At 42.5% G+C, this 25,191-nt stretch overlaps 1 protein-coding gene and 1 long non-coding RNA gene across 2 annotated transcripts in view; one reads left to right on the top strand and one right to left on the bottom strand.

The window, feature by feature from the left end:
- Window positions 1-1,420: 1,420 nt before the first annotated feature.
- On the top strand, window positions 1,421-7,055 carry LOC134538187 (uncharacterized). Its single transcript, XR_010076105.1, has 2 exons — window positions 1,421-1,522; window positions 6,730-7,055. It is a non-coding gene; the product is annotated as an uncharacterized LOC134538187 (long non-coding RNA).
- Window positions 7,056-8,801: 1,746 nt separating this feature from the next.
- The window catches only part of LOC134538186 (cytoplasmic polyadenylation element-binding protein 1), a 52,265-nt gene continuing 35,875 nt past the window's right edge, over window positions 8,802-25,191 (bottom strand). Inside the window, exons 4-12 of the mRNA XM_063379251.1 lie at window positions 24,778-25,017; window positions 22,770-22,991; window positions 20,160-20,331; window positions 18,620-18,696; window positions 17,241-17,396; window positions 15,897-15,989; window positions 13,004-13,169; window positions 11,705-11,832; window positions 8,802-10,699 (exon numbers count right to left, since the gene is read on the bottom strand). Of these exons, the coding sequence (XP_063235321.1) occupies window positions 10,469-10,699; window positions 11,705-11,832; window positions 13,004-13,169; window positions 15,897-15,989; window positions 17,241-17,396; window positions 18,620-18,696; window positions 20,160-20,331; window positions 22,770-22,991; window positions 24,778-25,017 (1,485 nt within the window). The 3' untranslated portion in view covers window positions 8,802-10,468. The remainder of the gene's footprint in view (window positions 10,700-11,704; window positions 11,833-13,003; window positions 13,170-15,896; window positions 15,990-17,240; window positions 17,397-18,619; window positions 18,697-20,159; window positions 20,332-22,769; window positions 22,992-24,777; window positions 25,018-25,191) is intronic.

Raw genomic sequence — 25,191 nt, 5'->3', positions numbered from 1 at the left:
GAGGTGACCCTAGAAAATAACCCGGGATAAGCAAAACAGGTTCAGCGGGTGGTGAGTAAGGGTAGGAGGGTACTGGGGCTGTTTGGCAGGACCCTGCAGGGGGAAGGGAGGAGGTTAAGGGAGAAGGCAGACTCCACATTGGTCAGGCCAAAGATGCAAACGATCTGAGGAGAATGTAAAGGAGGGGGGGGGGGGGGAAGAAATGAGTGAAACGGGAGGACTCCTTGCCACCTGGTGAAAGCTCAATTGCGAGCCTAACAGTACTTGAAGTACTTTTTCAGAATAATTTATAAATACATGATACCTAAAAGATTCACAGTAAACTTTTCTATTTACCTACGAAAATAGTTTCCCTTCAAGCACCACACACCTAACCTTAGCACAATAGTGTTTGCCTAAGCACTATGGGCGACTCTAAGGAGGAAGTTAACATGTTTACGTTAATTTATGAACTACATAAACGCATTAAGATTTAAGTTAGGAGCTTTCAGCTATACCCAGAAGCTATGTTCTACTTTTCTAGGGGTCAACATATTTATTGTCTGAACTCACGTGACATTACTTTCGAACCATTGGAAATCTTAGAACAATTTACAATTTATTTATTTATTTATCTTATTCAATTTATTTCGGTCCGTAGGAAATACGTCACGTATCAAATTAATATATTAAACTTATCAAATTAAGATATTAAACTATCAAATATTTTAAATAAAATTTACAAAATGCATAATTTGTAAAATTAAAACGATACTGCAGATAATAATTGGCATTATATTTAGGATATTTTTTCAACCATATTTTCAACACTTGTGCAATCATAAGATATAGCATGAGGTTGTAAACTTTTGTCAATTTCTAAGACTTGGGTCGCCCTTAGTATTATTAGTTCCAACATCGCATGTTTGGCACAATTGCATATAAATATTTATACTAGCCACCAAAAATCTATCTTATGAATATTTTTTTTTGTTAAATCTTTATTGGCTTCCGCCTACAACCAGCACTAGAAACCTTTTCTTAGTCGAAGCCTTTTTTCTTTATTATCATCATATCAATCAAATATCCGTATGTAGATGAATACCCATGCCTTACACAGGACTTGAACCCAGAACCCCTCGTACCGTAAGCCGGTGTGAACCACCAAATATAAAACACTGTGGAACTTGAATAGATCACGATTCCATAACCATAATGCCAAACGACGTTGCTCACTTTAGTCGTAGATGTACCTACTGTCACCACCTTAAACCTGGTATTTGCAGTCGGAGTAGGGCCAGACGACTCACCGAACACTGCCTGGAGTAGGATAGTGCAATGGGTGAATGCACCGGTTGACAGCCAGAGTGTGGCAGCTTTGGGCAGACTAGTGCTATGACAACGCAGTGCAGCGTAAAGAACGACCCCGTGTCAATAGCCGTTCGCGTTACTTCTGTGGTTCGTGCCGCTCTTCGGTGTTCATGTGTTCCACCGCCCGGTTTGAGGTGGTGCCAGTTGGAAGTTGGATATCAATCAGCTAAATGTATTTCCAAAACATGTCTTTAATGGTTGATTATTGATTAAAATCTCATCATCACATGTCTTTCTTAATTAAGTTTATTCACTGTGCGATCAGGCCACAAAACTCAGCCATAAAAAATTTAATTTCCTATAGATTATTTTTAAATAAGGTATATTTTGGCAAAATGTGCATTTAGCGGTTAAATATGACGAAAAAATAATCAATGCGACTTATTGACACGAAACAAAGTACTGTATATTAGAGGTGTAAAAGTAACGAAAAAATGTGTACCCGTATGTATTCGTTACTATAAAAATTAGTACTCGTTACTTTCGTATCGTTACTCGTTACTTCTGATACCGCATGACATGGCACATGCTATGTAACAGCATCGAATCGAGTCGTATTTCGTACGCGTACAGTATGACGTCGCGTAAATAAAAATAAATCGAATATAAACAATTAAAAATATCTGATAATTAACAGCTTTTGTTAACCAAGAAACAATTAACTCTCATTAGAGTGGCTTTATTATAATATATCTTTTAAGATAAGAACATAAAACGTGAAAATACGCGATTATAAAAAACAAAAACATACATATTTATAATTTGTAAAAAAATACTTTCTTACGTTGTTTCTGTTCGAATCTAAAACTTTGTCTACACACACAATACCTTTAATAAACAGTAAAAAACTTGGACGACGAATTTCCAAATTATACTTTTATTAATAAACAAACATAGTTCTTTGTAACGAATACGCGCGCGCATGCGTGAAACATACGAAAGATGCGAGTAACGAAATGCATTCGTGTGTAACGTTTCGTTACTCGTTACTAGATGCCGCACCCGTTACTCAGTAACGAATACATACGGTTTGCTACAGCTCTCAATTTCAGCAAGCCCCGGCGGCCCGCCAATACTTTCCCCGCCCTCCCCTTCTTAAACTTGCCCGCCCCACCCCTAGTCCAGCTATGCCGCCCCTCCTTCCCCTCTTTTCTCCTCCTTTCCCCTGTGTACCGCGATTTTAGCGCCTCTATCGGATTAGTTTTTGCTGGTATATAAGCCCCTGGCCTGAGGCATCGCTCCCTCTGAGCAAGGCTGTCCACCGACATGTGCACTACGAGCTCGTTCTGACACCGTTACTATGCCCGTCGGCTCCTTGATCGCCCTTATGGCAGTGGTTGTAAGCCGTTACTATGTTTGAACATAGAGCCGCGTCTTTATTAGCTGCGCTTATTTAGCTGCGCCTTTTTCCTTTTGCAAACACAGCAAGTGGTCTGTGTTCGGGAGTTGCGGATTTCTATTGTTATTTCGGGTGTAGTACCTCCTTACGTTCTTAAATTTGCTAGGGGCTGTTAGGCTCATCTAAATTTAGTAGGAGATGCATTCTGTTTTATTCGTGTTGTGTATGAAGAGTTCTTAATTACAGATATTTATACGGGTATATTTATATTTGTTCGTGATAATTTACTTAGCTACCAAACACTTGAATGGCGTACATAAGTATGCGTTTAAGGCATGTACTGTTTGTACAAGTGCGTTGATTTGTATATGCGCTCTAACTTATCGTGTTACTAACGTTATTAAGGGTAAGGTCTAGAGGAAGTAAGTCAGATTTTGCAGACATGTATGTGTGTTGCATTTGTAATTCGTATGTGACTGTGTGCCCGTAATTATAGCGCAATTCATTTAGACGTGGGCGTTTAACATAAATTTGCTTTATATGAATGTATCTATTTCCACTATATAAATATCTTATACATTTGTTATTTGTGATGATATTGTTTTGAATTGTTATAAAATAAAATATATATTTTGGTACCTCTTGTATTAAGTCTGTTCGTTAGGGTCAGCCCCATTACGTCTTTAACTCACACTTACAGTGCTTGCAGAACTTGTGTTTCACTAGTGAAGTGTATAAGGGTGATATGTCCGCTTAGTGGTTGTGGCCGACCTGGTGTGTCCGGATCGGTTACAATGTAACTATTACTGGAGATGAGTTGTTTCAAAGTTTGTAGTGACCAATATCACTTTTTTTTTTCCCATCATATTTTGCTTCTACATCAATTCTGATTATATGGATTGTGTCAAAACATTATATTGGATGAGAATATATTACTGAGCATGTTTGAAAAAATTATTTCTAGTATTAAACAGAAGTAGGCTGTTGATGGGTTTAAATGAATGTCATACATATAAATGCTGTGTCATACAGACACAACAAAGACGACTTTCAATCCATGCTCGCTTTGTGGTGAAGCGTCATCCTTGTGATGGGCAAAAAGAGAACCATGCTTGCCCTGCGGATTGGTAGGCTGTGTGAGCGAGAATGTAGGGGAAATAAGAGCCTAGCACCCACCGGACCTTGTCACGGCCCTAGGGTAGAGTCACAAACCAGATCCAAGTGTCCATCCACGTGGTGGCACGTAAGTTCACGATGGAAAATCAATTTAAATATTTCCCCAGACACAAAGTTGGAACGTGCTGTTAGATGTACTGTGGCAGTTAACCACTAATGTTAAAAAAATTTACAAAACTCTTTGCACTTTATACAGCAAAAGTAAAGAATATCACCTTTCAATAAAAACCTTTTCTTGCACACGAATGACAGGATAAGAGGACTGGGATGGTTAGGCTGATGGGTGTAAGTAATCTCAACATTTAGAGTCAATAAATTTTAATGTACAGCACATTATGCATATTACACTGTGCTTACAGAACATTTCCATTATTGTACATTATGGTATAAGTGTCTGTAATCACCGATATCACTAAAACTCAATCTCAGTAAAAAGCTATTAAAATTCAACTTCAAATATTTATTTAAATATTTTTACACTTAAAAAACATTTTGAACAAATTAAAATGTTTTGCCTTCAGTTAAAATTTTGCAATAAAATTAAAGGTTATTACTAAACCTTTTACCTACCACTCGACTAGCATGCTTCTCTTAGCATCCAGTGGTTTGAAACACTTCTAAAGTTGTAACCTTGTTGACAAATTGAATAAATATTGTGTTACAAGAAAGGCACAGTACCAGATGTATGAAAACAAAGTTGTCAATACAAAACCTTTAGAAACTTACATTTCACTCTGAGCGCTACGTCCTAAGCATCAAAGAAATTCACGACTTATAAAAAAAAAAGTTTGTTCTAACAATTACTGTTCTTGAAACTTTAGCTATCAATTTTTTGAGCAAACTATATAAATAAATAATTTGTATATAATTTTTTTCACACTGCTGCAAATGGTTTAAAAGTCTGCACATGCACATAAACTACAAGGAAGTTCTGATCAAAGTCCTTGTTGGCCTGCTTGAATTGAACGCAGCGTCAGCGAAACTGCTCGAATCAGTGTTTTCTGTGAAGACAATAGCATCAACAGCCCCGTTTGTTCTTGAATCGAGGCTCTAACACCACATTGCCGACCCAACAAGCGTCGTCATATTAGACATTGTCCCCGGGCTGCGCCCCTCACGTGGCCCAATGAGAATCGCCTTTTCTCCCCCCCCCCCCTTTTCCTTCCATTGCTCCGGGTTTTATTTTCGCAGAACGCCCGTGCGACATGCACGTGAGGCAACTTTGAACAGTCACGATCTACCCTCGAGAGAGGGAGCTTTAGGTGGGGGAGGGGGGAGGGGGGGAGGGGAGGAAGCAAGATCCCCGTGGTTGGGGAACCAGGAAGGTCAAGCTTCGAGATATATTTTTAAAATTTTTATGGTTTACTCTGATGGTAAGAAAATCGAACGTCTAATTTAAAATAGTTTATAGAAAACCTTACAATTTATGCAGTATTTTTGTATCACATTTAATCTTTAGATTTTTTTTATTCTAGGGGTTTTAGAAGTTGTATATTAAATAATATGGAGGTGACCCGACTAAATTATTTGACTTTTCACAATGGTCCACAACTTTACAAGAAATCCGGAAATTGTGATTTTACTTCTCTCACCAAGTGTTATGTTCTTTCCAGTGGACTAACCACATGCCCAAACGTCCTCTCTGCACATGGGGAGTGGCGAAAACAAGACCCAAACTAACAGGATGAAACCTGATGCTCAAAACTAAGTTATGTAATACTGTTGCACACGCGAGAGACAAGACTGTGATGCATGCCACTGTGCGTTAGCGGCGCTTGCCTCGCTCACTCGGGAGCGATGGGCCTCCGAGAGCGTCGTTGCAGGTGGAAGTGTTGACGAGTGGTGACAAATTGCACTTCACGTTGGAATTAGTTTAACAATACAGAGCAGAAACAGCTGGCGTAGTTTACGTAGGTTCTTATGTTAAAAAAAACTACCTTGCCTTATTTCGATAGGTCACTGCAAAAAGGTGTAACAAGTAAAGATCTCTCAACTACATTGACACTGTATAAACTTGCTGTAATCACCATTTTTCATATAACTAATTGGGCTAAAGAGCTTTGGAAAGAATTCCCAACTAATAAATAAACCTTATTTCCGGGTTTGAATTAAAACTTTCCGTACATTTAGGACTGCCTTAATTTGCAGTCTATTGGCCCTCCTAGACAATCATCTCATAATAGTAATCACAAGATTCCTTCACTTCATTCTTTAACATATTTGAAAGACAAAAGTGCTCTCTTGATTCTAGGATAAAACTGCTTTCTGGAAACTTGTTCTGCTTGCTCATGTATCCAGATACGTAGTTGAAAGGTGCTGGGACTCAAACAAATGGTTACACTTCCCAAATGAGTGGAATACGGACATCCTACACGAGATTCAGTAAAAGTCTTAACATCTCTTCTGATGAGTAGAACACAAACCATGCTCAATATACCCTCATCAGCCATAGGTTTTCAATTTCTGTTTACTCAACACAATGGTAGACAGAGCTCAAAATTTTCTTCCTAATTTTTACGTAACTAAAATTTTAATTTGATTGGATGCCCAACAAAGTTCTTCGGCCCCAGCGATTTCGGCACCTGGCACCTGCCCCCTCCCAACACCCATCGGCTGCATCTGGCCCCATATACCATATACCAATTTCAATCTATTATTTCATTCCAGAAAAACTTTCAAATATTTTATCACTACTTATTTCACAATTCCACCAGAATTTGATAGTAAACATTAAAAAAATTGACATAATTTATTAGGAAGGAATATTAATTTTTTTGAGATGAATTAGCAAAACCATCATTGAAACTTAAGTTCCAAGTTGGCTTAATATTTTGTTTGAAAAATTTATTTTGCGATTTTTCCAGGGAATGGTCTCCATGGATGCAATCGGCCCAGGACGGCCGCCACTGTAGAAAAACAAAATGCAGATCTGGAACACACAAGCAGGAAATGGCCTTGGCTTACAGCATGGTACCGCCTACGGTCCTATCGTTTTCCACAATTGATTTTGGGAAACTACGGAATCCACAAAGTTAGTCCTGCGAGAACCACGATTCGAACAGCTGTCGTCTGGAATGTGACAAGTGTCAGATCTCTCAGATGTTAAGCTTTCTATAGTCATCTGCCTAAAGATTGAAACAGGGTAAAGCAATTTTATGACAAATAAAAGTTTCAAATGCATGAAGTGAAATTTTTGTTTTGATACCTGAATTAATAAAACCTGGCAGATGGCCCGAGATTATGATTCAAACATTTCAAGTGTTTAATCTCAAAAAAATTCTCTTATCTCAGCACAGCAAGAAATTATTTCAGAGGGGAACTACAGTAAAACCCTCAAGTTCCTAGGTAAGAAGTTATGCTGTATTAGTAGCTATAATAAGTCTACCCTTGACGTGTAAAAACAGAACTTTACACTAAGTTTTCCATGTTAGTAAACATTTAATATTTAATCGCTTCAAAAACCTTACTAGTTTTAAAGCTCAACACTCCATCCCAGATTCATACCACACTAGCGGGTGTGGTGACGAGCAGAACGGAATCCCTTCTCATACCGTATTGCGTGTTCCGTGGCAATGAGAAGGGCAACATTTTAAATGTGCCGACAGATTTCACTGCAATCCTCTTCGAATGGTCTCGTTGCTTACACGAGCATATATGTGAAGGACCGCCACATTAACAAAAATAATGCACCAAGATTAACTTGAGACCGTCTCTGTACCCCAATTATTAATGAAGCCTTGCACAACAGCACTTCCAGACTTATCACCATGGGAAAAAAAATCCTCAGTACATTTTGAAGTGAAACTTCCTTGCCGAGGGGGAGGGGGAGGGGGGGGCTACAATTTTAAAGTTAAAAAAATTATAATCGCAAGAGCGGAATAGTTAGGTAAGGGTGGGGGTACTGGTAGATTGTGACAGCGGAGACGCCACTCCAACGAATGCACTAGCGGTCGAATGGGAAGACTGCTAAGGAAAAAGGGTGGAGGGGGATAGGTATGTAGCGGAGCATGCTACATGCTAGTTGTAACTGCCAGAAGGGGAGACTGCAGGGGAGAGGTAGCAACGACGCAGCAGTGACGCTATAGAATTCTCTTAACGCTGCTTCTGTTTTGTCTACTCCCTCAGTTTTCGTAATGGTCAACAATTGATACTACCATATTTATTCTGTTTTACTTAAAGTATGTACAATTTGTTTGTTCATGCGGAATTTGTACAACTAACTTCATAAGCATCACTCATTCTTATGTGAATATTGTGATTGGAAACATCGAAAGAACTTGCAGACTTCTGACATCTATGTTCGATTCAGGTTTGGTTTCATTTAATTCCCTGGATATCATTTAATATCACCCCTAAAAATAATTAAAAGGTCAGAATCAGATAAAAGGTATTAACAAAGGCAGCTTGGGAAAAAAGCCAAAAAGTGTCAGTTAACACAGAAGTACAGAGGGAATTTTTTTTTAAATTTGATATCATACCCGTATTCTTAATATTCAATTATTATCTCCTGTTCAGTTAAAAAATAGTAATTTATCTCAATACCTTTTAAGGAATAAGTTTCACTTCTGTTGCAGATGGACTCACCACACAAATTTTTTGTGTGTGTCAAAAATTGGGAGTTATGGAACAGTTTAAGGAATTAATAATCTAAAATGTTAATTTCTTTTAAGTAGTTCATTGTAATGACATTTCACTGTACCTAAAGCAATTGCCATCCGTGTGTATTTAAAGGCTTCTTCGCGGCAGATACTTCGAACTTACAACCCGCCCCGTTTCCCAGCATCACACATGCCGTTTAGCTGCCTGCAATATTTGAAACATACCGAAGACTGACAATTTGAGGCATGCCAAAGAGAAGCAAAAGACAGGAAATGCATACAGGTATGGGACAATCACAAAAAACAACACACAAACAAACAAACAAAACCGCAAAATATTTGAAAAAAAATTTAATATATATTTTAACTTTAAAAATCTCTTTAAGCATCAACAGAAGTTAAACGTAAACAAAAAAAAAAATAAATTGTACTATGTTTCCTTTTAGCTTGTAAAAAAAAACAAAAACAGTTTTAACTTTTTACTTCCTTCAGAGTAGTCCATGTTCCAGTCCATTTTCGTCAATGTTGGACAGTCCAGAACACCAGGTCACCACCCCTACCACCCTCCCCAGAATACACACACGCAGAAGCCCTTCCGAGCAGGCTACGTCACACGATGCTTCCGCACTGCACGCAGCAATGGAATGTAAAAAAAAAACAATAGGAACACAATCATTTCAGTCTTTCTGGTCGTAACTAAACGTAACACTTGGTCTCCGCGAGCTAAATTTAAAAACTCAACTACTCTACTGATGTCGACAAAAAAAATGGTTTGTGTACATTTGTAGCATCTACGTAATCAACAATTACATACTTCAAGGCACAGTACCAGCACTAGAGTACCACAGCTCGGAATATACAAACAGCCAGCGACAAACATATTAAAGCTAAGGTCGGCCTTGCCTTCGGTTTAAAATAGGTATTACTATAGCTATTATAAAAGGTTTCTTTACTATGGACCATGTTCGGTGGCATTTTCTTTTATTGACAACTGAGTAATCTTTTCAGTTTGCTACACATAAGAAAACCCGCTTGAACCTGTTATTTACAATTTACATCATCATAAGAATAACTTAAAACTGAACTTAAAAATGTATGTAACATAATAAAAATAAAAACAAGTGTAATTTAAATTTTACCAAACCACTGTTCATAGAGATCAATAATCCATCAGTGCAATACAATGTGTAACCAATATGGAACAGGAAAAATTTAAAATGTATTCTAAAATAAGATAAGACAATGCACTCAAAGAAAAATGTGACAGTGTAGCAATTTCATCACATTTTATAAATAAGCGACTGTGTGTTTGGAGATTTTACACAGGCTACACAAATGAATCTGGAATCCAGCACGTATTCAGGATTATATCTTTAAAATCATAAAATTATTCAAAAAAAAAGAAGTGTCTAGAAACTTTAATCAAATTTAAAGTACACAAATTTAATGTTTTAAGACCTATAACACCAAAACCAGCTCTTGAACTTACCTCTCCTCAGTCAGTCATCACATATTAATAACTGGATCCCATTTCTTTAGAGCTTGCAGGTTATAAAATATATAAAATTTAATAGCTGTGATAAAGTTGAATGCATTGCGTAAAAAGGAACAATTTTCTAGACACTTCCTTAAAGCTATCTTGGAAATAACGCTGGATATATTACCCGTAAAAATACAAACAGTATGATTATATTTTTTTTTTCAATTGATAGAGCTAAGTCGTGAGATATTTTTTTTTGAAAATAAATGCTGCATAATTTATACTCAATTAATATTTCATCAACAGTATCATCAATTTCAACCAGCTATACAAGTCACCGCTCTTCGACACGCCAGCAAAATGTCCAGCATTTCTACAAGTATCGCCACACCGGAATGCCAGATTCCGTGCCCCCGGGGGAACAAACGCGACGCCAGGGTCGAAAAGAGAGAGAGAGAGGATGGAACGGCAAAGCAATCGCGGGAGCGAACAGAAGGGACACCGAGGGGGGACGACGGGCCCCCCCTAGTTCGGAGAGCCGCCCCCGTTGCCGCCGCCCCCGAAGCCGATGAGGCTCGAGGACTTGGAGTTGCGCATGAGCGGCTTGTGGCCGCGCATCGCCTCCACCGCGTGCTGCCACTGCCAGCAGCCGCGGCAGAAGTAGCGGAAGCAGAACAGCTCGCGGCAGAAGTAGGGCCCCTGGTGCAGGTTGCAGGCGGAGCAGAGCGAGTCCTCCAGGTAGGGGTCCACCTGCACCTGGACCGACCAATCAACAGCCTTCCTTCACACGCCGTGCCCGCCCCCCCCCGATACTGGCTTCGCCCGCGAAACAACACTGGAAATCAGCGGTGGCGGATCCAGGATTTTGGTTTGGGAGGGGCTTGACCCAGCTGAGGCTAGGCTTTATCAAGGCAAACACTAAAACAATAGTGGACCCAGATGCTTTTGGAGGGGGCTTGAGCCCCTTAGCCCCACCTCTGGATCCGCTACTGCTGGAAATATGTCAATTATTAACTTCCCAACTGAATTTGAGGTAACTCTTCAAGTTTCTTTAAGTGCATTAAAACTTGGTGTGATAGTCCTCATAGCTAATTGTGGAAATTTATTTTATAATTTTCTTAAGAACACACACACCTTAGTTTGGTAAATTATTATGTTTGAAATACATAAATAAAATCATAGTTAATAACAATATAGATTTATCAAATAAAGTGTAGGAATATAGTGTTGTCTCTATAATAGTAAAAACTGGCTACACTGCTGTTTAAAAAACACGTTCAACTGTATTTTTAATTTTCATATTTCTTTCTCTCTCATTAACTAAGGAACTTTTTAGTTGGTTTTTTTTTGTTGAACCTTCATCAATATTTGTTCAATTGTTTTAAGTACACATTTTAAGTATCTCACCATGAAATGTTGAAGCAAATGATGAACGTAATAAAGTTTATGTACTTATTAGCCTACACAGGTTTTATACTTTTAATGATAAAAGACAAAAATCCACTATTTTTGTAATAAATTTGTTTTTTTTTATAACACCATAAAATCTTGGCTGTGGTAATTGCTTCTGATTGTCATTTGCCGTCAGACACCTTTCAGATATCTCGAGTGGTTTGTAAATGATGCGGATAACACCCAGGGCTTTGCAACCAGTTTCATGCCCACGCCAGACTGTCACCTTAATGCTCGACCTAGACTAAAAATTTGATTAAAATAACATAAACAGGAAGCCTTAAAAAAAAAGTAGCATAGTCAAGTTACCTTTTTAGTGAATTTAGTAGTTTTTATCTCTATGAAAGCTGCGGCGACAGCCCTCATGTAGGACCGGGGGTTGTTGAAAGTCACTCTGCCAGACCCTATGGGGTATTTGTACTTGTCAGTGTCAATACCTGAACAGCAAAAGCAGAGAAGTGTCAAATACAAACAATCAAGATGGTACACACACACACACACACACTGAACAACACAAACTAGCAGTCGGATGAGGGCACAAAAACCAAATACATATGTATATTAGTATATGTTAAGTGAAAAGTACACCATCTTGGGGAATGGTAACAGGACAGGTATGGAGAAAAAAGTTGACCTAATAAACTTCAGAGGTTATCAGTGATGAGATTTTGATTTACTTTATTTCCTGTAATATTATTCTTTTTATCTTTTTACTCAAATACTGATTCCTACGAGTACTAAGGATTTGATGATATTTGAGGATTTGATATTTGAGGATTTGATTGGCCCGTCCCTACTTTAAAGTGAGGTAGTGAGGTACTACTGTATATTAAGCAAGCATACAAACTTACTGTTCATATTGGTATCTAATATTCACTAATACTAAAAAAAATTGCTTGTCATTAAACACATTTAATTTGCCTCCGACTTAAAATGTTTGCACTTATTTAAAAATTAACAGAATAAGATGCCAGCACAGACAAGTGTTTACAGACCAATGAAACGTGCACAGAGCAATTCGGTGCAGTGTTAGACACCGGCCGTTCGTTCGTTCCATAGGCCCCAGTACCAAATCCCGGCCCTGCCATCTTAATGTTTTTACCGTAGTGTCCGGAAATCATGCCCGGAAAATGCTGGAATGGTTCCCTAGAGAATAGCAACAGACCACGAATCCCATATCCATGTTGAAAACAAAAATATACAAAAAATAGCGTAAAACGTAACTTATGAATACTGTGCCCACCCAATACAAGCTACACCGTCTCAAACTCCCTTGAACTGCATAAGCAAGTTACCGACATACATAAGGAAAATATAAGACATTTTCTGCAAGTTATAGCATCGTTTATTTCAAAAAAATTTCTTATAATAATATATCTTAATTTATATCCTATAGCTAGAAATATGGTTTTTTGAGTGGGAAAATTTTCCCATTATAAAAAAAATTATTTCACCTACACTATTTCAGACTAAAGAGTAAAACTTCAAGAATACAGTTTCCCAAAATTCCTAGAGTTTCCATAGTTTCCCAAAGATGCTAAGATTTGCCTTAATCTCTAGTGTTTCCAGAGTTCGAGTGTTCTCCGGAAGCAGTTACAAAGCACTGACCGGCGTAGACGACTCCGTCGAAGAGGTCGTTCATGATCTTGGCGAGGCCCTCGGCATTCAGCATGCCGTGCAGGGCGCCCACGAACACAGTCTTCTGGGGGTCCAGCTTCTGGGACGTGGACTTGACGTAGTTGCTGTCGCTCAGCAGCCACGGGATCACCTGCACCTGTGCCCGACCACCCAGCCACTCACACATACGCGGTTCAGCGGCGACGCCACCGGGACGAGCGGGTTGAGGGGGGGGGGGGGGTAGGGTGGTGATGGGGGCTAAGGGGGGTGGGAGAGTGGTGATGGGGGCTAAGGGGGGTGGGAGAGTGGTGATGGGGGCTAAGGGGGGTGGGAGAGTGGTGATGGGGGCTAAGGGGGGTGGGAGAGTGGTGATGGGGGCTAAGGGGGGTGGGAGAGTGGTGATGGGGGCTAAGGGGGGTGGGAGAGTGGTGATGGGGGCTAAGGGGGGTGGGAGAGTGGTGATGGGGGCTAAGGGGGGTGGGAGAGTGGTGATGGGGGCTAAGGGGGGTGGGAGAGTGGTGATGGGGGCTAAGGGGGGTGGGAGAGTGGTGATGGGGGCTAAGGGGGGTGGGAGAGTGGTGATGGGGGCTAAGGGGGGTGGGAGAGTGGTGTGAGGTAGGGGGGGTGGGAGAGTGGTGTGAGGTAGGGGGGGTGGGAGAGTGGTGTGAGGTAGGGGGGGTGGGAGAGTGGTGTGAGGTAGGGGGGGTGGGAGAGTGGTGTGAGGTAGGGGGGGTGGGAGAGTGGTGTGAGGTAGGGGGGGTGGGAGAGTGGTGTGAGGTAGGGGGGGTGGGAGAGTGGTGTGAGGTAGGGGGGGTGGGAGAGTGGTGTGAGGTAGGGGGGGTGGGAGAGTGGTGTGAGGTAGGGGGGGTGGGAGAGTGGTGTGAGGTAGGGGGGGGTGGGAGAGTGGTGTGAGGTAGGGGGGGGTGGGAGAGTGGTGTGAGGTAGGGGGGGTGGGAGAGTGGTGTGAGGTAGGGGGGGTGGGAGAGTGGTGTGAGGTAGGGGGGGTGGGAGAGTGGTGTGAGGTAGGGGGGGTGGGAGAGTGGTGTGAGGTAGGGGGGGTGGGAGAGTGGTGTGAGGTAGGGGGGGTGGGAGAGTGGTGTGAGGTAGGGGGGGTGGGAGAGTGGTGTGAGGTAGGGGGGGTGGGAGAGTGGTGTGAGGTAGGGGGGTGGGAGAGTGGTGTGAGGTAGGGGGGGTGGGAGAGTGGTGAGAGGTAGGGGGGGTGGGAGAGTGGTGAGAGGTAGGGGGGGTGGGAGAGTGGTGAGAGGTAGGGGGGGTGGGAGAGTGGTGAGAGGTAGGGGGGTGGGAGAGTGGTGTGAGGTAGGGGGGGGTGGGAGAGTGGTGAGAGGTAGGGGGGGTGGGAGAGTGGTGGGAGGTAGGGGGGTGGGAGAGTGGTGGGAGGTAGGGGGGTGGGAGAGTGGTGGGAGGTAGGGGGGTGGGAGAGTGGTGGGAGGTAGGGGGGTGGGAGAGTGGTGGGAGGTAGGGGGGTGGGAGAGTGGTGGGAGGTAGGGGGGTGGGAGAGTGGTGGGAGGTAGGGGGGTGGGAGAGTGGTGGGAGGTAGGGGGGTGGGAGAGTGGTGGGAGGTAGGGGGGTGTAAGAGTGGTGGGAGGTAGGGGGGTGTAAGAGTGGTGGGAGGTAGGGGGGTGGGAGAGTGGTGGGAGGTAGGGGGGTGGGAGAGTGGTGGGAGGTAGGGGGGTGGGAGAGTGGTGGGAGGTAGGGGGGTGGGAGAGTGGTGGGAGGTAGGGGGGTGGGAGAGTGGTGGGAGGTAGGGGGGTGGGAGAGTGGTGGGAGGTAGGGGGGTGGGAGAGTGGTGGGAGGTAGGGGGGTGGAAGAGTGGTGGGAGGTAGGGGGGTGGGAGAGTGGTGGGAGGTAGAGGGGTGGGAGAGTGGTGGGAGGTAGGGGGGTGGGAGAGTGGTGGGAGGTTGGTGGTAGGGGGGTGGGAGAGTGGTAGGGGGTTTGGAGTGGTAGGGGGTTTGGAGTGGTAGGGGGTTTGGGGTGGTAGGGGGTTTGGGGGGGTAGGGGGGTGGGAGGGTGGTGGTGGTGAAATGGAAAAGCCCCAAGAAAACTAATCACCTCACACTGAACCCAGATCACCTTGGGAGGTCAGCGATTTAACCATTAAATTGTCCTCCTACCCGGGCGAACACTGTGCAGAGCTTCAGGAAAAAAAACACATGATTTGATAACCTCTAGACATCCGAGAAGGGTCTGTTTACGAAAAAGGATTAAGAATGCTCTAAGGGTGGAAGAGTTGTTCGGTTTCTGTATTTTATTTCAAAATTTGGCATGAAATATCCAACACATATCTATGAGAACACTCAAGGAATTTGCGTTACACATTTATCTTCGTTTCTTCGCCATCTAGTGTTATGGTCACCGCTCACGTCTTGTAGTTGCCCTATGCACCGAGAAGACTGTGCACCAGTCCACAGGTTTGTTTTTCAAGAGGCGATACTGTGCTATAAGCATCGAAGATCGTTGACATCCCGCCTGACCAACACAGATACACGCAACTAGACAAGTCCTTTAACCATCATGGCCTTTTTCCGGTCACACATCAAACGGTTCTAGAATCATCAATCTTAGAAATGACTGGTGAGTATGTACACATTGCTCATATGGTGAATATATTTTTTTTTAGCAGTTAGAGCACAATAGCACCAATAAAAATGCCACGCAAAAGGATATTTTCCAACCTCCTTGCCCGCTCCCCACCGATTCCGTGTTCCCTTTCTCTCCCGTCCTGCAAACCCTTGATGCTTAACACTTGCCAGATTTGGCTTGCACTGAACGATCACTCCCACTAACATAATCATCAACTGAACGTCAACAAACATCTATTGGGTTCGAGCATCTGCGACCTTGAGTAAAAGTTCTAGACACTCACTTCTTTAGACTTCATCTTGCGTGAGGAGATCTTGTAGTACCAGTTCCCACCGTTGGAAAAGTCGTGCGTGCAGCACTGAAGAAGGGCTTTAACCTGCAAAGCACAAGGCAACTTGGATAAATTTAAATAAATATAATTATTAGTTAAAAATTATTTTTATAAGTGCCATTTCACACAATATTGTCGGTGTATAAACACCAAGAAGCACCCTTCACTATCACATACCGAGGCTGCGTCACACAGTAATGACTTGAGGCGAATGAAAGTATCTGTTTGATTAATATGCAAGGTTTATGCTCGGATTTGACTTGGGCCAGAATCACAATAGCCCAGTGCCTCGTCTGCCAGTCATCCACCTATCACATGACCTGCAGCCAATCAGAGGGCCCAAAAAATTTTTTTAGCATCCATCTGTCAGAAGTTTGGCAAACTCAAAATATGACGGGCAGAGGGATGATTACATCAATGGTTTGGTTGCACCAGTCAATTGTCACAAAAACGCAGGTGTTTTGCAGATTAACATTACGGTTTCCCAACAATTCAACGATGACTCAGAATTTTTATGATGATTTTTATAATACAATATGTACAGGAATATGACAGAGAAAAAAAAAAATTTGATTATTGGGAGCACTGATTTGGCAAAATATTTTGACGAATGGATGAAACAGCATGGCGTTGACATTAAGTGATGGACAGCTTCACCTACACTGCAACCAGAAGACTACAGCGCCATATTGAACTTTATAATCACTTTTCGAACAAAACCTGTTCAAACAACACACAATTAGAGACCGGAAAAATTCGCAGATTCATTTCACGACAGCCTAAAATTCACGTAGTTATACCTCGGTGCTGCCTCTGCTATCGGCTCACAACTCACCCGGACGACTCTGGGCCAACGAGAAACACTCAACCGAAGCTGTGTCGAATCACAGGCCGCTACATTGGGACACCTTCACAAGACGGCAGCCAATGAGAGGGCGACATTTGACCGAGTGTACATGAGAACTGTGAAGTTCATCCTAGAGGTTATTGAACCCGCGAATTTTTCCTGTCCCTACACATAATGTGTTAACAAAATCAGTAGTGAAATGCAGTGGCGTAGCAAGAGGGTTGCAGGGATGACCCCCGCCAGGGGCGCCGGATCAGGGGTGGGGGGGGGGAGGGCTGCCGTGACGGTTTCGCGGTTACTGAACATTCCCCCCCCCCCCCTGTTTTAATCCAAGAGGGGGCGCCATTTTCAAGTCTGGCCAGGGGCGCCAGTCACCTTAGCTACGCCACTGGTGAAATGGTGCAGGAGTAACAATATTTTTTCTACCTGGGCACACAAGCCGAACGCACCTGCTTCTCCGACTCGAAGATGATGTAGACGTAGCCCTTGGGCTGTGTCGCCGCCTGCTCCTTGCCCGGCCACTCGACCCGCACCGTCCCAAACTGCTTGAAGGCCGCCGAGAGGGACGCCTCGTTGATGTCCCACGGCACGCCTCCCAGGAACACCTGCGGGGCGCAACCACCCGGGTGACGGCACGGCACGGCCCGGCGCGGAAACACTTTGTCAACAGCCGGTTGAACACAGTCCACCCTTTTTGCGACAATTGTTTTATATATAAAAAAAATTTAAAAAAAAATTACTTTATTTAGAAGCTAACGTGAAATTCGGCAAATCAAAATTTTTTTATTTTTCAATTTTGCCGATACATAAATTCTTGCTATCACCCCAATTTGCTACCACCTTTTTAAAACTATCTTCGGATGTATGAACTTTTTTTTTTACTTTTAAGAAGTTGTGTTCCATCACATCCGAGACCACAAATGTTGAAGGAAGGGGGAGATGGGTTTTGAGGGAGGGGGGGGGGTTATGTCTGGGAGTGGTCAGAACTGTAGTGGGTGAATTTCATCTCTGTATCTTCGCAAATATCAGTTCAGGATTTGCCTTCCTCTGTGGAGTCATGAGCTACACTTAAAAGACAAGATTTTATGGTTTTATTTTCTGGCCAATTTCACAGGAGATTTCAAGTGTTATTGATTTTATTTACTATTATGATATCTGTTTATTAAAAAAGACGGCATATTACCGAACAAATATTACAATTAAATATGCTATGACACTAATTTCTCAAAAAAACACTGTCATTTTGACCGATACGTAACTAACTTTTACAATATAATGATTTGTAATAAGCATGTCTAACTAAACAGAACAAATAAAATAAATCAGTTGGGTATTTTTGTGTTTGAAAAATGTCCTAATGTTGTAATGTAAAAATGAGTATTTAATACCAGTTGCAAAATCAAAAAGGTAACTTTCAAAAAACTTCATGCTTACATTAAATTAATTTAATATTTAAAAGATTTTGTTTTGTCATAAGAGCAAGTTTTGATTGAACATTCTAATTATTTTCATAATTTTAATTGAATTCAGGAGCTTTGTGATGTACCAACATGCTTTTCGGTGTTATTTTGGTTTTATCGCAATTTACCATACAATCTTGTCCCTGGGTACAGCATTAAGGTTATGTTAGGTTCCATGAAATGTTGGAGTATGTCCTGACCACCTATCCGCCCATACCTAATCGCTAAGCTTCGTGCTCAGGGGAGAACATTTAAATACCAGTTTTATTTGTCTCGCGAAATATGAATAGCGCGTCCCCAAACTTCAGGCATTGCGGAGAGTAAACACAGTCGAGAGCAGTGTGCCGGTGGCAGCACGAACTACCTACCTTACAAGAGTAAGTGGAATTCTTCGGGGTTCTCGGCGGCAGGTTCCCGCTCCACGTACACGTGGCATCGTGCAATGCTGCAAAACAGACAAACCAAAATTACTTGGGGGCATCAGTCGCACTATTTAACAAGTGACATTCTAATCTCCATTCTCACAGTTTTATTTTGGCCCAAATACTTGGCAATCAGCAGGAATGTTCATGAACTCTCTTAATACTACTCTCCAATCTTAAACCACCCAACATTCTGCATTTTAAACATGAAAGGATACAAGATAAAATTCGGCTCAAGTCAATTTCGTCCAAGAGTGCAAAAAAATGGACGTGGAGTTGAAAGAATCACAGGTACTCGATCACATTACGAGCTCCAATTTACCCCACATACATGCCAACATGTGAAAGGAACAAGGCAAGTTGGATGAGCCACACAGTGTTTCACATTAATTTTTTAAACAACCATATTTTAATACTGTAGTAGAATCAATACCTTTGGTGTTTACAATTGTTATAAGAATTTAGCAAACAAAAACACCTAATATAAAACTGAAACAAAATTTAATGTACAATAAATAAAAATCAAGTGAAAATATATATAGATATATACACGCCAATCAAGTGATAAATATACATAGATAAGATATATACACGCCAATTGTGTTTTAGCTACATTTTTTTTTATGCGAGTCACTCAGTTTCCACACCACCCCTAGAAGCTGGAGCAGCTATGTCTACTATTGAATCATTTGAATTGCAGACCAAAATTTTAAATCGTATAATGAAACAGCTCTGATAAAAGCGTAAAAAAAAAAAAAAAAAATTGGAAAAAATACTAACCTAGGCTTTGAATTTAATTTTACTAAAGCACCGCCCATCTTGTTAAAATTCATTAAACAGTCAGTACTATAAAGTTGCTTTGCGAACTTTGGTTCACGGAATCAGCAACAGATGGCAGCACCGCGGTTACACGTTTCCGTTCCATGCGACTTCCGTTCCGATCACGAAATTACTCCTGCCGAATGCCACACACACGAGAGCCAAGACGTGAAACATCAAAAAACGAAAACTCATGCCGATATAGTGACTTTAATATATAATGAATGTGATGCAATTAACACTCGAACGAGTAAATGAATTAACACTACATATCTACAGTTTGATGGAAGTGTGTTAATTTTATTTTCAGGGTGACTCGGGTGGGGGACCATGTTGCTGTGGTGCGCGGAGAGGCGCGGAGAGGCGCGGAGGGGCGCGGAGAGGCGCGGAGGGGCGCGGAGGGGCGCGGAGGGGCGCGGAGGGGCGCGGAGGGGCGCGGAGGGGCGCGGAGGGGCGCGGAGGGGCGCGGAGGGGCGCGGAGGGGCGCGGAGGGGCGCGGAGGGGCGCGGAGGGGCGCGGAGGGGCGCGGAGGGGCGCGGAGGGGCGCGGATGGGCGCGGAGGGGCGCGGAGGGGCGCGGAGGGGCGCGGAGGGGCGCGGAGGGGCGCGGAGGGGCGCGGAGAGGCGCGGGAGGTGCGAGGTGTCCGGACACGCGCGGGCATACTCACACGCGGCGCTGCGGTGGAACCTGGCGGCGCGCTCCAGGGAGCTGGAGTCCGGCTTGAGGGGCGGGGAGGCCATGAGGGGCAGCGCCGGGGGCGTGGAGGGGCTGCGCGGCTTCGTCTCCCCGGGCACGCCCATCGGCTGCTGGTACTGCAGCAGCGACGACAGCAGGCTCACCTGCGCACCACAGCCGCCGCGACTCCCCAACACGAACAAGCACGGAGCACGGTCCTTCCCTAACGCACTTCCGATAAGCGGCGAGTTATAGCTGCCACACAGTTCTGGAGTTCTGTGTCTCTTACGGTAGGGACACGGTATCGTGGTGAATCCCGATAAAACAGAAACACCACAACGCATGTTAATACAGCATGCAACACCAAAATGCAAGGGAAACTTAATTTAGCATGATATCAATCAGCAATCTCACAAAACAATATAAGTCAAATTAAATAAAAAAAAATATATTTTTTATTACAAATTCAATGAATGCAGGGCCGGATTTAGGGGAGGGCAACCGGGGCGAAAGCCCCAGGGCCTCCACAAACGGAGGGCCCCCCACAATAATTTTATATAATTCTTGTCTCCGATTATATTTATGTATGTTTTTTTAATACTAAGAGAATCTACTTGATTTCACAATAAATTATTTATTGGAAAACTCGACTGAAAAAAATTGTTCATTTTATTTGGATAATAATTTTGGGCCAGGGGGCCTCCGCTCTTCTGTTGCCCCGAGGCCTCCAGACCTCTAAATCCGGCCGATATAATGTAATAAACATCGCAGGCCTTTCACGGCCATTGTCTGCATTTTCTTGGCTTCTGGGTGTAGGCAAGACAATTACCTGACACAGCCTACACCCAGAAGCCAAGAAAAAAAAACCCATTGAATGTAATTTATTTATCTTAATGTATGACCTAAATGGATAGAAAAAATTTAATTAACATTATGTTATTTAATCTTGCCATCTCTTACATTAGTAAATGGTTTTGACATTAATAATGGCACATGTTTGTAACACACAAAAATGTGCAAAATCATTTTTATTTTTCAAAGTAGTTCTGTTCTAGACATGCTTATTACTAATGATTTTACTGTACAAGTGCATCAGGTGTCAACTGAAATTAGAATTTTTGTGAAATAAGTGTTGGGAAATATTTTGGTTTCACATTTGTCGAATTATAAACCTTTTAGAGCATTTTTACACCCATTGTTACCCAACTCATATTCAATACATGAAGGTCTTATTTCAATAGTGGTACAACTCAACTTTGAAAAAAATAAAAAATTGGAGCTATCTATACTCTATGATAAAACAAGTAATTTGTCAACAGAAAAAAAAAACCTTAAAGCACCCATGAACTGCAATATTTCAAGTATTCCAAACACACAATATTTATATTACACATACTACTGTATTTCCCAAAAAACTAAATTGGTGATGCAAAACTTTAAATAAGGTCTTCATGTGACCCTTTAGATGGATCTTATTTTGTTGCATCTCTTAAAATTTTGTTTTCACATCATACATATTTTTCAACGGTACAGATGCAACTAGAGATCTATAAATCACAAGTCGCATACAACAAATTATTCTGTGTCTGAATTTTATGGTGTTGCATGTGGTGAAGTTGGTGACAATGCCAAGTAAGCTGATTGTGCACTTAATGTGCGAGTTATACGTTGGGATTAAGATTGTTAAATGAAGGATGTGTGTACTGCGAGTACTTTTTCATTAACGTGCCTAAAGTATAACTTCAAAAATCTTAACGTTACAGTGGCCGTTAACTGTAACATTATCCGAGAGTATTGCTTAACTTGTTAGGTTTCCAATGAATTCTCGGAGACTTGTAAATTTTGACTTACTGTAGGTACACACATGCAATAAAAAAAAAATGGTTGTAAAGTCGGTTTAAGGACGATAGTTTAACGTGACGTCATAACAAAACATTGATGAAATTATTGCATACTTTTATGAATAAAATCGAATCAATTTTAATAATAAAAGAATAAATACTTGAAATTATACTAGTACTAATCAGATTTTTAAAATGCAAGAATAATTAACCTTTATTGCCGAAATTATTGTTGTAATAAGCAACGAAAACCACGTTAACTTTTCACTTCACTTTATAAACAGTCGACGAAACAGTTCACGTGTAGATGACTTGTAATTAATTTTAAAAACTGGCATTTAGCTATAAAGTCTAAATATAATTATGAACAAGTTTTCATATAAATAAACTGTAATCAAATATCTATCATCAATTATATTAATCACCATAATTTATTAGTCAATTGTAACATAACCTATTATTACTGCACTCGCTGACAGCGCAACGGGACACAGCGTAATGGGAACAATGAGCGCAACGGGACACAGTGTAAAGGGAACAATGAGCGTAATGGGACACTTTTTCGTGCGTGCGGCCGGCGTTCGATTTATTAGACGTTGTCACGTCAAAAAAAAAAAATCTGAGTCAACCAGAGTCTTCTGGTGCCAGGGCACTGTTTTCCCATTCTCGATGGCCCTGCTGGTCACACTAACTTAACGCTGTCGTCTTACAAACACACCGCGCTGCTCGGCAGCCGATTTTGGAAAGCGTTGCGTCTCCACCTGTTGTTGCTGCTGCAACTGCTGCTGTTGTTGCAGCTGTTGTTGCTGTTGCTGCTGCTGCAGGTATCGCAGGGTGGCGGGGTGCACGGGGGTCGACATCGCCTGCAGCGCCTGCAGGTTCGCCAGCTCCTGGTCCACCGCCGACAGGGGTGATGCCCCCAGGAAGGCAGCGTAGTCCAGGAGGCCATGCTGCGTGGGAGACTGCCCCAGGCTCAGGCAGCTCTGCAACCCACAGCGCCGGTCCGGACCACCCGCACAGCACAGTGTTGTTTCATCAGTAGACCGGGAAAATTCGCGGATTAAGTTACCTCCAGGATAGACTCCGATATCCTCTGCACACTCGGGCAAATGCCAACTGTTCATCGGCTGCTGATCATCTCGACTGGGTGGCCTGTGATTCGACACTTCTGCGAGCGAGGGGTCTCTAGTTGGCCCCTCAGTCCTCCAGATTAACAGCGGACCAATGACGGAAGCGGCACCAAGGCATAATTATTTGAATTTTAGAACACTAAACGAACCCGCGAATTTTTCAGGTCTCTATTCATCAGTCGATTGCCTATTACTCGTACTTTTTCCTGTAGACTGCACTGGTGATTACATTAGGGAAAATGTAAGCTGAACAAAATTCATAGATTGTGATAGGAAAACAAAATTAAAATTAAGTTAATAAAGCTAAAAAGCACATTATTTAACAGGCGATTTTTTTTAAAAATTACTTTTACGCAACATTTCTAATATATATTTCAACAGATGCGGCCACATGCGGACGACAGGTTGCCGGTTTCACACACGCCTGGAACACATCTAATATAAGCATTCTCCAATTTGCACTAAAGCACGCTCCAGAATTAGCAACCCAAAATGCCTACATCATCCGGCAACTGCAGCTGAATATAGGAATCTGCCTGTTCGACAAGATTGCGATGGAGGAAAAAGGAATCAATTGTTAGCAAACTTAGTTTTCCAAAAAAAAAAATTATATTTATAATTTAGCAAAGATGTTCTAAGGGGTATGGGGGAGGGAAAGAGAGAGATAGCAGATCTTAGCACTACCACAGTGGCTGCAGGTTAACACTGTGTGTTCTGACTGCCAGTTGTGTTGGTGAATAGTAAAAGCCATTGTTTTACACCTGTATTTGAGAAAACGATCAACCTATGTCAACAGTAGTTCCTAGGACCTAGGCTTAATATCTTGTAAACAACTATACCTCTCAAACTAGCAGCTGTTAAAAATTGGCTTGTTTCCATTAATATCATAAAATTACTTCACACATTTACAATAATCTGAAAGTTTCGCCCCTGCTCGAACGAAGCCCTACAGGTGAGAATGGCTAGTGTCGCACTTTCTGCCGCTAAGCTAACAGATGCGGTTTGAGCTGACGAGTTGCCGATGCCATACAGTTTCCCTTGAACAGGTCAAGAACAAAATGAGGCTCTACCATTTGCGGTGCCCTGGTACATTTACTTTTCCAGGGTCCTAATATTATGGAGAAGGACCTTAACCCCCCCGGGGGGGGGGGGGGGGGGGAGGACCTGGGGCTTTAAAATAGCTCACAAACGAGATGGCTGGGGCATTTTTAAAAATAAAATTAAAAAAAAAAAGGCTTTTAAGATAACCTAGAACTTATCTTACGAAATTCTGATGTTCTGTCTACAAAAATTTATTACTCAGACTGGTGTTACAAATGCTAATGAAAAAAAAAATTCAGGTGAAATTGTGTCATGGAGTCTTTGAAGGTTTTTATTATATGAAATTATGCAGACTCAATTGAAAACAAAGTATTGGTCAGAACTTTAAAACAGTTACTGATATTATTTTAAAATGTTACGTGTTACTTTTACCGTCCTTGTTGCTAGCAGAACAACTCGAGTAGGAAAGGAAACGGGCGTCCCAGGGCAAGATGTAGCCGCTAGAGGCGGAAGAAGGTGAGAGTGTGAAGGGGGGACAGAGCGGGGGGACAGAGCGGGGGGACAGAGCGGGAGGACAGAGCGGGGACAGAGCGCCCACCATGAGGTCGTTGATGCTGCCGTCGAAGGAGCTGACGCCGCTGGTGCTGGTGTCGGAGTCGGCGGGCGAGTTGGTGCGCGAGCTGTAGGCCTGCAGCAGGGTGGGGCTGCCGCAGTCGCTGTAGGGCGGCGAGCCGCGGAACACGGGCTGCTGCTGCTGCTGCAGCAGCTGGAAGCCGTGGTCCGGGCCGGGCCCCGCGCGGTGCAGCGCGCGCAGCGGCGTGCCTGCCGCGGCCTCCTCCTGCAAGTCCCCGTCACACACACACTGCATACTGCCCGCGTTTTTTTTTTAAAAAAAAGTTTTACTTGCGCAATTCTCAAGTGGTGTAATTTTATGATAAATAAAAAAAGTTGTTGGACGTCTTTTCTCAAACTTGGGCTATTAGTTATGTTCGCAGGCTTTCACGGCCAATGT

The sequence above is a fragment of the Bacillus rossius genome, chromosome 13 (genome assembly GCF_032445375.1).
Source record: "Bacillus rossius redtenbacheri isolate Brsri chromosome 13, Brsri_v3, whole genome shotgun sequence".
NCBI classification, from domain to species: Eukaryota; Metazoa; Arthropoda; class Insecta; order Phasmatodea; family Bacillidae; genus Bacillus; species Bacillus rossius.
The sequence above is the reverse complement of the archived record's forward strand: the minus strand, read 5'-3'. Positions and strand labels throughout refer to the sequence as shown.